Source organism: Colius striatus, chromosome 6 (genome assembly GCF_028858725.1).
Source record: "Colius striatus isolate bColStr4 chromosome 6, bColStr4.1.hap1, whole genome shotgun sequence".
Taxonomy (NCBI): Eukaryota; Metazoa; Chordata; class Aves; order Coliiformes; family Coliidae; genus Colius; species Colius striatus.
The window spans coordinates 39,759,522-39,777,323 of NC_084764.1; the positions used below are offsets into that span (position 1 = coordinate 39,759,522).

General features: G+C 39.0%; 1 protein-coding gene across 2 annotated transcripts in view; it reads left to right on the plus strand.

Annotated features, from left to right (window-relative positions):
- SYNE2 (spectrin repeat containing nuclear envelope protein 2) overlaps nt 1-17,802 on the plus strand; it is a 199,214-nt gene that overhangs the window by 90,969 nt on the left and 90,443 nt on the right. For both annotated transcript variants that reach the window (XM_061998801.1, XM_061998802.1), the window contains exons 55-63: nt 571-727; nt 3,453-3,608; nt 5,933-6,073; nt 6,378-6,560; nt 7,114-7,251; nt 8,646-8,831; nt 10,305-10,427; nt 11,412-11,594; nt 15,351-15,476. In XM_061998801.1, the coding sequence (XP_061854785.1) occupies nt 571-727; nt 3,453-3,608; nt 5,933-6,073; nt 6,378-6,560; nt 7,114-7,251; nt 8,646-8,831; nt 10,305-10,427; nt 11,412-11,594; nt 15,351-15,476 (1,393 nt within the window). The remainder of the gene's footprint in view (nt 1-570; nt 728-3,452; nt 3,609-5,932; nt 6,074-6,377; nt 6,561-7,113; nt 7,252-8,645; nt 8,832-10,304; nt 10,428-11,411; nt 11,595-15,350; nt 15,477-17,802) is intronic.

Here is a 17,802-nt window from a genome sequence, read left to right on the forward strand (position 1 = left end):
CAGTAGTTAGGATGAACACCTGAGCCTGGCTCTGTTGTGTGTGGGCTGCACTTTGTGTTCAATTAAGAAGGAATCAGCAGGGGCGATGGTAGATTTTGAAGACTCCAAACTCTTGTGAATTTGAATGCAATGTGTGTGTGTGTTACAAAAATCAGACCTTGTGCTTTTTGCAACGGTGCAGTTTTTGTCTTAGTGAGTGCCACTGTTTAGAATTTCCCTCAGGTATTTTTTGTGATTGTACTTGCCATTCTCCATGCCTGCTTTTTGACGTGGAAGTCTTTTTGAACATCATTTGCAGACTCTGAGAACCTGAGCTCTGTTTGCTGTTTAGATGTGCATGCTATCTGATTTGATCTACCAAACACAATTTGTTTAGCAATATCTGAAGACTTGTTTTTGTAGTTGAGACAACAAAGGACAGAAGCACGGAGATTTAGTTATAGAAAACAATATTAAGATACAGACAACTGTGGCTCAGGATATATAAAGTATCTGGATTAAGCATGGTCTGTGATTACTCCTCCTTAGTGTAGAGTCTAACAATATATCCTTGTTGAAAATCTTTCATAGATTGTATGAAAAGACTCAAGACCATAAGGATTCTGTACAAGCTGAGATTCAAGAAAGGAACAAGATCATTGAAGAAATAAGTGCTGTGACAAATGCATTACAGAAAGCTGCATCTATGTTACTACAAAATGCTACTGGGAAGGCAGGACAGCTGGAGGTTGGTAACAGCACTGTTGTTTGTGGAAATTAGGAATATGTTCTCTTTTAAGGTGGGGCTTGAATTTGTTCCAAGTAAAATTAATGGCAAAGTATATGCATAGGCATATTGACTTAAAGAGAATGAATATGGCCTAGCAGAATGTGACTAGCCCTGCCATGTCCTAGAATTGCTTTCCTGTCCTACATGATCCAATTAGCAGCTATAGAAGTCTTTCCAGATTGCAGTGATTCACAGGCAGTAGGAAGGAATATTAGGTGTATGTCCTGTGCCTCTGTGTACCTTGCCAAGGCAGCTTCAAATGCTCTGGATTTGATGTCCCACATCGGGAGATTAACTTGGTAAATGCTTTCTAGAAATTGAATTGTGATCTTCAAGTCATAGAATGGTCAGGGTTGGAAGAGACCTCTAGAGACCATCCAGTGCAACCCACTGCTAGAGCAATTTCCCCTTGATCAGGGGGTACAGGAACGTGTCCAGGCAGGTTTGGAAATCTCCAGAGAAGGAGCCTCCACACCCTCCCTGGGCAGCCTGGGACAGGGCTCCCTCACCTCAACAGCAAAGAGGTTTTTACTTATGTTCAAGTGGAACTTTTTGTGTTCCAGATTCTTTCCATTACCCCTTGTCCTGTCACTAGGCACTGCAGAAAAAAGTGTCACCCCATCCTCTTGACATATACTTTTAAAATATTTTAAGTGTTAATGAAACCCCCCTCAACCTCATCTCCAGGCTCAGCAGCACCACATCTTGCAGTTTTTAATCATAAGAAAGATGTTCCAGTCCCCTCATCATCTTAGTGGCAGACAATGACAGATATGATAGTTTTCCTAGGGATTAGCATGGGAGAGAAATGTTAACTATATTTTGAGGAACTTCTGAAAACCCAGGATACAGAAGAACAGTTTTCTGTTTAATACTATTTAGTATTAGAATTTAGGGTTACTTTGCTTTTTGTATCCAGGAGGAAATGTTACCACTGCAGGTGCTCGTTGCCTACTTTTTTCCCCCCTCACATCCAAACAGTACTACTCTGAGCACCTAAAACTCACCCAAAAGTTGAGTTTGTACCTTGTTCCTGACAGCAATCAGCACAAGGAAATGCTAGTGGCAGTCCCTTGAAGTGATGTCTTTGTAGCAGTGTGTCACAGCAGGCCTATTCTTTTGGAGAAGATTCATCTGAAAGGATTGAAAAATTCCTCAGTTTCTCCTAATGCAAACACAGCAAGCCAAAACCCACAGGGCAATTTCATCCCTGCTTCCAAAGGAAACCTGCTTTCTATAGAATCTATAGCATTATTCAGAGCTTCATTGCATTTCCTGAATGGAAATGCCTCTTTCAGTTCCAGATGACAAATCTAGGTTAGTGGGATGGCAAAGCTTTAACTCACCAACATAGCCGAATACGCATATGGGAAGTGTTGTCATCTAATCCCTTAGGAAAAAAACTGGGACAGTTTTGAGAGACATCTGCTTTCCAGCTAAATAATCTGTGACATGTGAACCTGCATTTATATACAGAAACCAGTCTGCAGAGACACGCTTTGTTTTGAAGGCTAACGTTGTAACTGATTGTTTCAAATTCGGGTCAGGGAATCCATAAACTCCTCCAAATGTTGGCACGATCTTAGTTGGGCCATTTGACAAGAGCCTTCTTGATGGTAGAATGAGGCACACAACTGTTTCGTGGGTTTGAGTTGTTTTAATATCAGATCTAGTTGTTGTGGGATGAAATAGGTCAGTCTCAGCTTCTTGCATATTTCTTCTGTGCACTGGTATTTGTGTGGGAGAAAAGTTTCCCAAGTGAAGACTAGGTGTTAGTGGGTTGCCATTGAAAGATTAATTAATGAATTAGAATTGTATTATATGAATAAATTTCAATATAATTGAAATGAATTGTTAACATTGTTTAAAATTGTTTATGTCTTTCATTGCCTGGTAGGAGCTTTAGATCATTTTCCCCAGTAACTTGAGTTAACATTGAGTTCCTCAAGCAGCTGAGCGTTGGGAAAAGGAGCAGTAAAGCAGGCAAACAGAACTTTCCAACTTGAAATCCTAGAAAACCTTCAAAACAAATGAGTTTCTTCATTCTTTCTGCAAGAGGACTTAGCTCAGATTTTATTTCTAGGCCACAGGCTCTAGAGAGTTGTTTGGGTTTCTTTTATCTCATAAAACCTACATTCTTCATGCAGAACTGGAAACCACTGTTTTGAAAGGAGCCTGCTGCGCTGCTCTGCGTAATTGCCTGAAAGCAGACACTTCCACTTGAAACCTGTTGCTTTTTGTGGCCTTTGTGTTGTTTATAATAATGAAGGAATGAACGTTGGCTATTAAACGCCTTTCAAAGGGAAAATGCACTTTTGGCAAAAGGGAAAGCACAAAGGTTAACATCTAATCATAGGAGCACTTCAGATGATGACATTGCTATACCTGTCAATAAATATCAGTGTGTCAGTTGCCTGGCATGGAGTAGCATCAAGTTTAATTAATTCTTACAGATTGAAAAGCTTCATTTGAGTAAAGGAGTGACTTTTTATCCAAGTTAATCTGCTTGTAGAGGTAGTCAAATTAGGTTTAACGTTACAAAAACAACTTTTCCAAATCATAAGCGTGGCAGGAAATACAAACCACAACATGTGTGTATGTGTATCTATGCATTATGTATGCATACACACATGCACTCAGTAAAAACTGAGTAAAGCTGTTGAAGTTATTCTCCATTTTGTAGGAGGTTCGGAGTGTGATTGGGAAAGAAAGTCAAACTCTAAAGGATATCATGGAGAAACTCCGGATCAAGTATTCTGAAATGTACACAATAGTTCCTGCAGAGATTGAAACGCAGCTGGAGGACTGCAAGAAAGTATTGCAAGACCTAGAAGACAAGGTAACTGCTGATGTAGCTTTCATATTTGCTTTTCTAAAGTATAAGTAAGTACAGCGATATTAGGTAAATGTTGTAACTATAAATGTCAACTTGAAACGTGGTTTATTTTCATTTGTATTTTTCCTTGGTGAAAAAGTCTGCACGAGGAGAGACCCCTGATGTTAACTGGCTGTGTTTAGAATACTCTTACAGCAAACACTCTGAATATAATCTTCTTAATTTCTGGTTAAAAAAACCACTAGCAGTAAAGTCTTGGATTCAATGTGGATCCTGACTTCCATCCAGTCTTGTTCTGAAACAGAGCTAGTAATCAAATTTGACTGAGAAGTCTATATAACTGAGGAGATATTTTCAAAACTGAGTTAGGAAAGGTTTGGGGTCAGATTTTAGCCTGATATGATTATTATCATTGTTATTTAGTCATCTGTACAACTTAAAAAGTTAAACAGTTATTCCTATTTCAGAAATACTAATATTTCATGTTAATTTTAAAGACTGAATCTCAGTTAATTGGATAAAACCTGAAAATGTAATAAGAGGATTTTGAAATCCAGTTACTCGTTGGTGTCTATCAGATTATTCATTCATTTTGTGTTGCATTAAATATTTAGAGACATATTCATTACAACTTATTAGTTTTAATTTGTTTAACTTTGTCGTTTTAAAGTGGAACCAATCTTTTTAGAACCAACAACTGGGTAAGAGAGAGAAGGAGAAGTAAAACAGTATTTGTGCTTTGGTCTTTTTAGTTGTTTACTGTTTTATTTACTGAAAGAAAAGATTTATCCCAATGCCCATATTACATGTTGCAGGTAAAGAACTGGTCTTGGAAACTTGAGCATATTGGCTTCTCACATTTAGGTAGTGGAAAACAATATAAACCATCTTGACATTATTTTGAATGAGTTTAGGAAACAAAATAAATCCCAGTGGACCTGGAGATCAGTTTAGTTGTACTTTTGATGCAGTGCATTTTATTTGAAAAGTATAAATAGTTTGTCCCAGTAAGAAATCTTCAAGCTAAAAACCTGCCCTGCTGATGACTGGAACATTGACAGATGCAGTATTTCTCATTTCCGTCTCTGTCACATCATTCACACATGACTCTTCTATTTTGGAAACTGGCTGTACAAACATAAATGTTCATGTTTGGTGTACTTCAGGATAGCAGTAATGGTCAAGTGTTTAGTGATTATAGTTCAAGTTTGTTTTTCCACAGAGTCTTAGGCAATAAATACAGACTAGACTTCATAGCTTTATTTGTATAAGCATGAGCATTTGAGAGGAGCACTGTAACTCTTTCCACTATATATTTATTTTGATTAATGCCAATTTATCATTGCAGTACCTTACTATAGGTATTATTATATTGGCTTGACACTAAATGTTGGATTCTATGAAAGTTAATCAAATTAAGAAAGAAAAATGGATAAATAATCTATTCACTAAATAATAATCTTAAGGGATAAAGTATTTCAGTATAAGGAGCTTCAAACCAGAACAATGACTAAACTAGATTTTTCTTGCATCAGTGCAGCATGAAGCTGTGCAATGTGGATATGCTGCAGCACACAGAGAATTTGCCTTGATTTAAAAATATCCTAGTGCTTGACTCACCCTAACAGCTAGCAAGGTATAGTAAGAAAATACGTCATTTTGGGCTAAGAGCGAGGACTTTCTCGCTCTCTGCACTTCACCTAGTCCATGGTAACCTGGTACCTTACTGTGTCACTCAGTTCTGTGCTCAGTCAATTACTCAGCTTCAGCTTACTTGAGAGTTTTTCTCTTTCCATAGACATACAGGCCCTCCAGTGTGCCAAACTTTCATTTTGCAGTTGAGCTCCACATATTTCATGGGGCTCAGAGCCTTTTATTTTAATAACAAAGATCTAAATGTATTTTTATCAATTCACTGTGTGTTGATGCACTTCCATGTGCCCTTCTTTCTTACTGGGAAGTAATAGCTGTCAGCTGAGACACAGAGGTGTCATTCTAGGTTTCCTAGACCATGATTCTGAAAGTGGCCCTTTTCACAGTGAAGCATTAGAGCAGGTGAAGCAAAGCACCTAGGGAGTTGCAGTGGCTTGCTGTTTGTTTCTTCAGGGATTGCCTTTCTTGAGAAGTCATTTTGAAGTGAGAGGAAAATTGTTTAACAGTGTGTAAACGTTGAACCTGCTCATGTTAATGTGTCTTGCTGCAAATGTCATTCCATTCCTGTGTTTTTAAGCGACTCATCAAGGGAAACGTAACAAGACTTTGAGGTGGTGCACAGAAACAAGCAAATCTTTGTAATCTCCCCTATCATTTTCTCTTTACCCTGACAGGTTAGCTTTGAAATCTTGCAGAGCTCTCCTCAATATGTGCTGAAAAGAAAAGCAGAAGCTATTAACAATGGTCTCCAAGCTATTGAAAAGATGTTAAAACAGAAGAGTGAAAACATTGCAAAAGCCAAAGAAGTTCAGAAGGTATTCTTGCAAAAAAAATGTTGTGGGTGTTAAAAGATTTTTGGTTGTTTCTACAGAGCTTGGTTTGAGCAGGAGCATAAAGTGGCCCTCCATTCATTTTATGTCTGTAAAAGGAGAAGTACAAGCAGGCATTTAGCTGGTGCATATTTTCCCCATTGTTTCTCATAGGAAAATGAGTTCTTTTTTCAACTGTGAATCACACAAGTAGATGCAGAATGTTCTGTTCTTATCTTTGCAATTCCACATGCCCCATGTGAAGAACAAATAACTGCTGTTATTTCGTTTCCTCTCTCTCCACGTGCAGCAAATCTGGGATATGCTGGACCTTTGGCATTACAAACTCAATGAGCTGGATGCAGAATTGCATGATATAGTAGAGCAGGATTCCTGCCACGCACAGGAGTTGATGGATATCTTGGTGGCCCCCCTTCAGCAATACCAACAAGTCTCCCAAGGTGCTGAGCACAGAACTGCCATTTTAAACAAGGTAAATGCAAATGGAAAAGTTTAAAGAAATCACATCATATGAAAACCAAAATAAAGGCTTTGCATAAAACATTGACAAAGGCTCTCCAATGGAAGAAGAGTCAAACTCCTGTTGTAGATGCGTTGGCTTATTTCAGCTACAAGTTTCTGGAGTGACAAACATCACCTCCAGCTGCCACTCCAAAAGACTGTCTCTGCATCATGGTTGACAGGGGTAGGCAGATAGAATTGATATCCCTGGATGGGTGATGAGATGGTTCTCTGTGGCTCTGCTAACGAATGGGTTATCTGTTATAGTGACATTGCCATCCAAATCACGATGCTCCCATGAATTGTAAGCTTGTGAGCACCATAATTACCTTTGATTAGAGGAGATGGACAGAAATCACAGAACTCTTTCAGAAGAATTACAATCCTTATTTCACCATCCTAATTTAACTGACCTTGACTAAAATGCATCCCATTTTCTTGTAATCTTGTCCATAGATGTGTCTGTCCCATACAGTGAACAGAGGTGCATTTGTGCCTTTTTGTAAAATCCTGTCATTTCCTAGGCCACCAACAAAATGGAAGAATATGATGAACTCTTGAAGAATGTGAAAGTCTGGATAGAAAACACCAAGTGCTTGCTAAGTGCAGATGCTCAAATTGACTCTGCAAAAAGCTTACGCAAACGTACTGATGACCTTCAGGTAAGTGTTAATGCAGAGATATGGTCTTGTTAGAGCTGGTTGCTATGAACAGACACAGTTTTGCCTTCTTAAGTCTTACTAACATAATTTACCATTTTCAATACATCCTTCATGTGAAAAATAGTTAGAGTTGACACTCATGAAATATAGCTAGGTACTTTTCAGTGTTGGCTGTATCTATCTGATTGTGCTGAAATGTAGTACATCTGTCTTCCAAAAATATGTGCCTGTCTTTGGTTACCCTACTATATGGCTAGAATCTGTTTTTACTGCCTGAATATATATGGTTCTTTCAGTTGTGTGTGTATGTGATCCAAAATGGATGAAGTGCTATTTTGATGTCTGTGTGTCAGATAGAAACTATGAGGTGAACTATGCTTTGGAAGGCAGCTCTCACTGTATCTTGAAAGTAATTCTGATTAGTAATTTCAAGAATCAAATGTTTTTAATGTTACAGGGAAGATTAGAGCCAGGCAAGTGCCAAGATTTCTGGTAATTCTGTATTTGAAATTCAAGTTTTCCATACATCATTCCTTGGCTTAGGCCAAGAGGGAAAATTGATGCTCTGAACAAAGATTTTCTCTAATTAAAACTCAAAAGAATTTTCACAAAGAGTAACTGACTGTTCTGGACTGATGAGTTAAGTAGGGAAATTGTGATTTCCAGTAATCTATGAACATTTTTATGACAAAAGCTTCTTGTCTCCTGCATTTGGAATTTGGAATGTTTTGATGTGTTCTGGTCTGGGAAGCTAGTGGACATGGAAATGCACCCAAGGCTTGCATTAGAGTTGACATGCATTCAGTCCTTGCATTCATATGCCACAGAGACAAGTGCATTTCTTGCAACCTTCACTGTTCTTCATGAAGACATTTGCAGTTCATCCAAAAGCTTATTCAGTTAGCTACATGAGATAGGAAGAATCTTCTCGATATGCACAACTGCACATATTTTGTGGAGCATTGTTTCACCTGCCATCTGCAGGCTGGTGTGCAGAAAGCCCTTTTCGGGTGTCTGGCTGACATGTCATGTTCATGTACTTAAGTCAGCCTGACCATGGCACAGGAACTGGAGAGGAATCTACTCCAGGATCTCATACTTTTTATTTTTTTGAGGTGATACCTCTGTCTGAGTTTGAAATCTTCATATTCATGTCTTTTGTCATGTTTGTGTAGCCTCATTTTATCTAATTGATTCCCTTAAAATTATGGCATCAGTGTCTCAGTCTTCTGTCCATAGGATACAGCAGTTTTAGTCTGAACTTAGCTTTTGGGAGTATATACAATGGTTAATGACTTACAGGAAATGAAAACCGATTCTTTCTGGTCCTAACCTCTGTGAAACTTTCACGTTCACCATTGATGGATCAAATTAAGCTCTTATTTTGTCTCCAGATGGCTTTGGAAGACTCAGAGCAAAAACAAAATCTTCTACATGGTGTTTGCTTGGAGCTGGAGGAGTTAACACCAGTCTTTGAAACAGACAGCGTAATGCAACAGCTAAATGAAATAGCTGGTCAAGTAGCAACTTTACAGCATGAGATAGCAGATATTCTTCCACAGATCCAGCATGTGGCTGACGTAAGTTGGGTGATCTCTAAATGCCTTTTATCAGAGCTTCATCATGTGTTACGAAATACAGAATATGTTGCCTGCACATAAAAAAAGGTGTGTTGCTTTCAATAGGTGTCCCAAGTGAGGAAATTAATTGTTTGGAAACCAGCTATCCAAATTTGCTTGGTATCTAATTATGCTGTAATGTTCAGGAGCTCTTTGTTTAGGAGGAAAAATGCAGGGCTTGTTGTCTGGCAAATTAAAAGGGCTTATCTTGGTGGAGGGTGGGGCTCCTGTTCGGAGACATATGGACAGGCTGCAGCAATGAGCTGACAGAAACCTCATGAAGTTCAGCAGAGGTAAATGCAAAGTCCTGCACCAAGAAGGGAACGTGTCCAAACACATACCAAGACAGGCTGGGGGTCAGTCACCTGAAGAAAGCAGCTTTGTCAATAGGTCAGGTGGTCCTGGTGGACAAGAAGCTGATCCTGACACAGCAGTATGGCTTTGCAACAGGAAAGCCAACAGCATCCTGGGCTGCTTGAGCAAGAGTGTAGCCAGGAGGTTCATGGCAGTGATCTTTCTTTTTGGCACCTGCAAGATAGATTGGATGTGAATTCTGTGCTTAGTTTTAGGTTTCCCAGTGTAAGAAAGACATAGACGTACCAGCAGCAAGTCCATAAATGCCACTAAGGTGGTGGTGGGGAAGCCTCTAGCACAGGATATAAAAGGAAAGGCTGGGAAACCTGGGTCAATTTGGCCTGGAGAAGAGGCAGCTTGGGGGTGGGAGGACAGATATTACTGCTCTCTACTGCCGCATAAGGGGAGATGATAGACAAGTGCTAGACTGCCCTTGGGCTGTGCAGAGGAAAGATGAGCAGTAACAGAGCCAAATTATAATAAAGGAAAGTCCATCTCCATGTTAGGATTTTTTTTTGCAGTGAGATTGGTTACCCACGAGTTCAAGGGCTCAAAGGGGGTTTAAAGTGCCTGTCCCAGGAGATACCCAAATCTCAACAGAAGCAGGCCCCAAATGATTGCTCTGACGAGCAACACAGACCTCACAAGGTTCCTGACTTATTCTGTGACTCTGACTCCATGAGAGTTCACAAGTAGTTCTCTGTACGTGGCTCCATTTCCCATCTGACATAAGACTTTTCATATAGGAAGCTGCAACAGTGTAGTTAGAACACTGATAACTGTCACTGTGGGAAAAGTATCTTGTCACTCCTGGTAATTTATAATGTGACTTTTTAAGGATATTTTAATTCTGTATTCAGGGTTTAAAAGAGATCAAATGACCTCAGATACTTAGTTCCTCTAGAAGTTATGATGATATGTAATTTATAAGAACTTGGGATTGGTAGCATCCATTACCATATCCCATTTCTGCTGCACTTCTTTTTCAGTATTTCTTTTTATATTTAAGTTAAAGGCAGAAGTGCAAGCTGGGTTTGGTACTTGAACTATCTACAAACACTCTTTGTTCCCAAAATCTAGGAATTAGATGCCCTTGAATCTCACGTGAAAGTGTTTGAGAAGAACATTGCCAAAATGAAGACAATCTTGTCATCAGAAGATCTATTAGAATTGTCTCCTAAAGACCAACTTAAGCATGGACAGGTCTGTGTAAGCTCTGATTTAGGCTTTTTTCCCTATATAATCAATGTGTAAGTTAACATAGACATGCCTTCATGAGAAACTCCTGATGCTGGTTTCTTATGAATGAGAGAATAATCATCTCTACTCCAACTGGTGTCTTTTACAATGAAATCTCGAGAGTGCACTTAACAAAAAGTAATTAAAAGGCCCAGACCTGGTGTGTTTGGGTTTCTTTTTTCCTTCTGAAGTTCCTAACTGAGCAAAGTCAGTGGAGGATTTTATATTTCTTTAGGAGAGCCAAGAAGTTGTGAGTTGTTACTGCCGTTCTGTCTTTCCTAAGTTGATTCTAAGTTCCTAAGTCTTCCACAAAATATGTATTGTGGTGTAAAACCACACATTTCTGATCATCCAAAGTTGATAAAGGTGGTTGTAAACACTGCATCTGCTCAGGGTGTTGTGATATGAAATGTTATATTTGACTGGAAAGCCATCTTCAGTGGTTTCTCCTGGCTTCTGTCTTGGTTCATCCTCACAGCTACATCAAACAGGCTGTTTATAAGACCATCAGAAAACAGCTAGCTTTAATATAGGACATTTTATGGCTAGTTTGCAGCACAAACAAGAAGAAAAAACAGTTGACTAGAGTGACATCAAAGGGTTTGCACCAGTTTTTTAACTGCTTTCGCTGCTGAAGATGTGCTCCTTCAAAATGACACACGTGATAAAATAGTAACTACTCTGGATGAACCCCTTTTTTTTGTCATGCAAATTTTATGTGTGTATATGCAGAAAAGAACAATTGTAAATGTGAATTACACCTTCCTCTTGCGTTAGACAACCTCACCATGGATTTTAACTTATTTGTTCCGAGATTGACATATTGTTCCTTTTTAACCAGGAAACTCACAAAAGAGAACTTTTGCACATGGTGACAGCAGTATAAATTTTTAGTGTTGATTTTTCCAACTCATTATCACATTCATCATCTATCCCATATCCCAATAGGTTATACTTGACCATGTTGGTCCTATGCAGAGGACTATTGTTTGTATACAGTCCTATGAAGAGGCACTTCAGCTACCAGGAGTGAAAATGCAACCTTTCTCAGTCTTCCAAAGAGCAAGACAACTGTTGAGAAAATTGAAGAAATTAGAAGAAATTACTAAGGAACAAAATGACCTATTGGAGGTAATTGATTTTTTTCAGTCTTTTTTTTTTTTCCTGTCACCTAAACCACCTTAATATTATAATAATTTTGATCATTAGACAATATTGGTTTTACAGGCATACAGTACAATTACTATGTCTTCTATGTAGTGGTTTGGATGGGTTTTTATGCTGCTTTTTGCCTGTGTAGTTTGATAGTACAGCAAGGCACACTGGATAGTCTTGAAGCTCATTTTTGTTTTCCAATTCAATCACAACTGACACCACGTGTTCTAGTATCTTGTAGAAGAAATGAGGGCACAAGTGTCTCATGACCCAGGTTTGCACAACAGATGGTTCAAGTCCAGTGTTAAATGCAGGTGCTCACATCTGCAATGTTCAAGTCCTTAAACTTAGCTAGAACATGGAAATTCTTTGCTGACAGTCATTAGACAGAAATTTCACACAATCAATATCAGAAAGCCTTTTACTAAAGGTGATCTTCATAAATCTGTCAGCCAGTGACTATTTTCTATAGCTATTGCTTAGTTAATTCATTGTTTTGCAGCAGGCCAACTCCTTGCCCTCAGAAGGTCTCAAGCAAGGATGTGTCTGCATAAGTGAACATTTGACAGGTGGCTTGGAGATGCTGTTGGCCAGACCAGTTTTAGAAACAGAAGCGATATGATAGCATCAGTGTGACACATGGCTGTAGGATAAGGCAGTGCCAGCAGCTTCGGTGAACATTAACTCATGAGTATTATGGGTTGTGAAACTGCTATGCTGGATCCAAACCTGAAGTAATATCTCTGCAGCAATCCACTGAGCAATGTGGTTCTACCAGTTAAGGAAGGTTTTAATTCAGGGATTATCTGCATCAGGCTTCTTTGGTTGGGATAGGTATTCTTGAAGGGAAGCTAGAGTTTGGTTATGCATGTTCCCACTTGAGCAGAGGTAGGAAAATTCTCAGCACCTAGAAGAATGATACCATATCTTTGATGATTTGGTTTTACAAAACCTATTTGTGTAACGCAGAGCACTTTAGAATGTCTGCTTTTTTTTTAATGGGCATTTCAGAGGCGAGGCAGACACCAGTTTGTGAAATTAAGAGCATCACAGCAAGAGAAAAACTCAAACGGGCTGCATGACTAATTCATGCTCTGAAAGCATAATGGCTATGTGAGATCTGTATGATTCCTATGATCCTTTTTTTCTTCTTATATCTGAAAAATGGTTGTGCTAAAGCCTACCTTTTCCAGAGAGTTACCAGGTTAAATACTCAAGAATTTTCAAAACACTTTAAGCCCATCAGAAGCAGGATGCTTTGCAATTACAAAGTGTTACTGTGAGACTTTTAACTGGTTTATGTGGAGCATTAGGTCAAGGTTTAGATTCTTCTCATTTTTGAAACAGCTGTAACCTTTTTTACTCAGCATTTGCCTTTATCTTATAGGCATTTCACAATCTGGAGCTGAGTGAAATCTCTTTGTGAGAAAATAGATTGGTGAAATTGCAATTCTTGGCAGCTAGGATATCAAACTGTGCAAAAAAAGGTTTCCCAGTCCTGTTGAATGGGTTGAAAGCAACAGTACTACAATACGAGTCTACTACCAGCTAAGACACAACAAAGGATAAAGCTATTAAAGGATGGCATTTTTGAGTGCTGTGTTAGAAAGGCAGTAAGTATCCTGATAGAGTGGAAAGCAAATGGAAGAGATTCTTCCTGTACAAAGATATACATAGTTATTTTTTTCATGAGGATTAGGTTTGAAATGTTAGTGTTTGGGTGAGTTTGCCTGTGCCTTGCTCTCTGTGATGCAGTAGATATTGCACTAGTGACTTCTGTATAATGAAGTTGGAGTGTAACACCTGGAAAAAAACCCAATAACAGAAACAAAACCTATAATAGATAGTCTAAATGCTTTGGGGCAGGATTTTAGATTAGTGTTGAATGTTGCCCTCTGTTTTTTATGATGGCCTATCAAGTGCCACACCTGTCACTGCCTAAATAACGTCATCAGGAAAAGAAGCTGGAAGCTACAGCTGCTTCTACTGGTTTTCTGTGCTGGAGAGTAGCTGTATTTGCATATTTGATCATTTACTATGCTCATTTTTACCAAGTTCATCCATAACAAGTACAATACCTGCCTGCATGCACTCTATGGGCAGGTGGGTCTCTTCCATGGGTAAGTCTTCTAGTATTACCACAGTATGAAAAGTAAGAGCAAATATTAAGCAGGAAATAACTCAAAAGAGTTATTCTAGGAAGACATTCTAGTTCTTCTAGGAAGACATTCAGTCCCACATGTATGGCATAATTTTTGTTATACTGGGAAAAGGATAAAATAAGGAGTTTTTTTGCCCCTGAGTGGAAGGCAGGGAACAGGCAAGGGGCTGTATTCACACATTGGCCTGTGACAGGAGACACTGGAGACAAGCAAAATGTTCATATTCTTTAGTTAGTGAAGGAAATTGGAAGCAGTTCACAGTAAGCTGTCCTGTTCATGTGTGGACATGAAGTTATGGTTCAGAGAATCTCTGTTTTAGAAGGACTTTCAGTTTCTCATTAAAATAGAGCAGAAGACCCACCCTTTTGAATTCTTCAGCTATATGTGAAGACCACAGGCCATAATTAAATATCTTCCTCTCCAATTTGTCTCTTTTATTAAAGTAGGAAAAATAGAGGTTTTTTATTCCTTTTAGAACCTGCAAGTATCAAAAAAAATGTTTAGAACCTTATTAGTTTGTGTCTAATTGAGGCTACTGTGAGTAATACTTTTCAGGTGCTACTGTGAAGAAGCAACTGAAGAAACATTACTGGTTCATAGCAGGAGAGACTTTGCTCTGAGAGGCAGAGTCTGTGCATGCTTTACATAGAGAATTTTTGACCTGTCAGGCAGTTCAGGTGCTGCTATCAGCAGAGTAAGTTCAAGCCTGTTGACAACAGGCTTTTCTTCACTACCTTTTGCAGTCACCTGAGGAGTAGTTCTTAGATATCCTTTAGTTCTCAGCCCGTGGGTCAGAAAACCATCAGGTGTTCAGCAAATTAAAGGTTTTCACAAAATATTCTGATGAATACACGTAACAATTTCTTAATTATCACTTAGCATGGGGGTTGATGAGATTTTGCTGTCACTGTCAAGTGAGTAAAAGTGAATTTGAATGTTTGTATCATCCAATGTGCTTTTCTATAAGCCATGTAAGAAGAGAAAGCTCACACAAAGTGGGAGTACTGATCATTTTTATGGGAAGTATGCAAATTGTCAGAGACTGTGGTTGGCTTAGCCTCTGGGCTGCAGTGTCTGCCCAGAGTACAGCACAGCTTGTCAGTGCAGAACTAGCTGGCAGTAAAGACCTGAGCACCAATAAAAACTGGGTAGGCTTTACAATAAAAACCAGGTAGGCTTTTTAACCTAATATGAAACCTTGTAATTTCTCTCTTCCTCTTTTTCCCAGCCTATCCTACATTGTAGTGAATGTGATTTAATGTGCTCCATTTGCATTTTATAGCCAAATTCATAGCACTACTCTGGAGTAAGCAAAGGTGTGCTCCTAGGCAGAATACCCCATCGTACTTCAGTAAACAGATAGAGCAGTTTGTTTGTCTTTAGCAAGTGAATAATAAACTCAGTGAGGATAGAGTTGTGCCAAGTTAGCAGAACAGAGTTTCTTTTACAAGTAACTACAGATTCAGAGAAGGCTTCAATACTCCTCAGTACTGAAGATAGTTGCATTATTGACTAGTTTCTTTCTGTACTACTTAATTCAACATTATTTATGAGGATTTTTATGTCATAGGAGGCTGTAAAGAAAACAGAAGAATGTGACCAAGAAATGGAAAAGTTAAAAGAATTCTTAAAGAACCACTTGGTTGAAATATCACATGAAGATCAACCACTGGCTCAGAAGACTTATTGTCCAGAGGTGGGTTTTATTGTTTTCTCTTTCGTGTCTGCTTCTTGTCCTGAATAACACAAACGAAGATGATGCAGGGCACTGAGAAATAGCAGTGTGCTTACCCTCCCCACCACAGTCAAGCAGACAATTGAATGCCATAGTGTGACTATGCATGCATAAGTTGACATATACCAAGAGATAATAATTAATCATAGAATCGTAGAATCATAGGGGTTGGAAGGGACTTTTAGAGATCATCTAGTCCAACCCCCCTGGAGAAGTAGGTTCACCTAGATCAAGTCACAAATATTAGCTTGCAAGTTGGGTGTATCTTTCATAATGTACTTCTTGTGATTTTGATGTGTCCTTTGTACTTATATCAACTCCTAAGAAAAATGTAGAGTGCTGTTTGGTGAAACAATGTGTGGCACTGATGGCTTGCCTGTGCTCAGTGTCCTGCTAATGTTGCTGAGGGATAGTGCATAAGGAGACAACTGACCTTGCAATGGTACTTTTGGTGTTTCTGGTTAAAGTTAGATTCTTTCCCCATCCTCAGCCCTGTTTTCATAATCTAACAAACACATGTTGCTTTTCTCCCTGCAGTCAGCTGGTTTCTGTAATGGATGAATTAATAATTTTTAATTTATGTTTTAAGGACAGCACTCCAGAAGTCAGGAAATGGCTAATTAAGTGTAATAACTATTTATAAAGTGCCTCTGAAATGCTCAGCTCTTTGCAGTCAGTCACAATGAAGTCAATACACACACATTGTACTTGCCTAATAACTAGAGTCACTCGTTAGGCTTCTAGGTATATAGTTGCTCTGCTTTCAGGTGATTGAAGGCTTGATGCTAGTACTAAGCCTGACTCATTTCCTGGTTCTTGTTTTTGAGTGTAGGCCTTCTTGTTTTAGACGAAAACCTGTTTCACAGTTGTAATATTTCGTGCATAGAAGTGGACAGTGGAATTGCTTATCTTATTGAGAGGCTTCAGATGAAAAGGTGATGTTAATAAAGATTTGGCTTCTGAGGAGGTTAAGTTTGCAAAGCAGTAGCTGGCAAATGTGTGCTGTAAAGTCTCTTTCTGTGATGAAACAAATGCAAATACGTTTCTTAGTGGTAGTATAAAAATACACCAAATTATCATGGATAGCTGTTTCTTCATTCCAATGACTTCTTCTTTCCTCTGCCTTTAGAAGATTTTACCTTATGTGTGTGTGAGTATACAAAAAGGAAAAACATCCTTGTCTGTGCAGAGTTCCCATGTCCTTTAAAATTTACTGAGCTTCCTGATTCCACCTTCCCTGCCATGCAGCCACAGTAGCATTGCCAACAGAAGAAGCTGCTTTTGAGACAGAATCAACAGTCTTTCTGCTTTCATCTGTCTTGAATTATTATTTGCACAGCATTATTCACAACGTGATAGACTATAGTGTGGAATTATTCCAAGTCTAGCATCAAAGTTTTCTCTGCTGGACTGAACTTAGTGTGCACTGGGACATTTAGACAACGTTTTGGTTCTCTGAGCAAGCAGTAATGCTCCAAAGAACTTTAGTACTCTGAGTAATTAAGGGAGTGGGACATTTTCTTCCTTGTCCTGTGTGACTCTGTTATTTGTTGTCCTTTATTTGCTCACCTGGAGACTGTGTGGTAAAAGAAAGGCTCTAGCAGAAAGCTCTTAAGGGAAGAACACCTACTAGAGCAATAGGCATGGCCAGGGAGGAGACTAAGATATGTTTATTTCCCCCTTTATTTGGTGCAGAGTTACTTGGGTTATTGTTTAATCTCTGCAGAACATTGAGTATTTTCCTTATGCTTCATTGGGGACCATTGCTCCCAATATCACATTCAAAGACATGGGATAATTTTGTCACTAAAACCCAACAAATGGTTTGTGTTTCCTTCCTTTAGGCAGCTTCAACAAAGGATGCTCAGCCCTGAGTTACCCTTATTGCTGTCTTTGCCCTCTAGGCCAGCTTCAGGAAAGGAGCTTCAGGAAAGGAGCTTCAGCCCTGAGCCATCCTTATTATTGTCTTTGCTCTCATCAACCAAGTGTCTTGTGTCAGGTTTCCAGAGAAGGTAGTTGGAAGTAACATCACCTGTTCTGACACAGAGTAATGTAACCCAGCTGCATTCCCTCTGTCCTGAAGGAAACTCATTCCTATGGATATACAGTACCTAGTTAGAATTAGTTGCCCAGCCTTTTCACACTTCATTCCCAGCTACCAAGTTCTGCACTACAGGCAGCAAGTGCTGTCCTGATGAGCTGAATCTGTTGCTGCTGTTTTGCATATGTATCTGGACATCTCCTTTAGTGACAATGGGGAACTGTCCCAATGCCCAGAAAAAGGAAA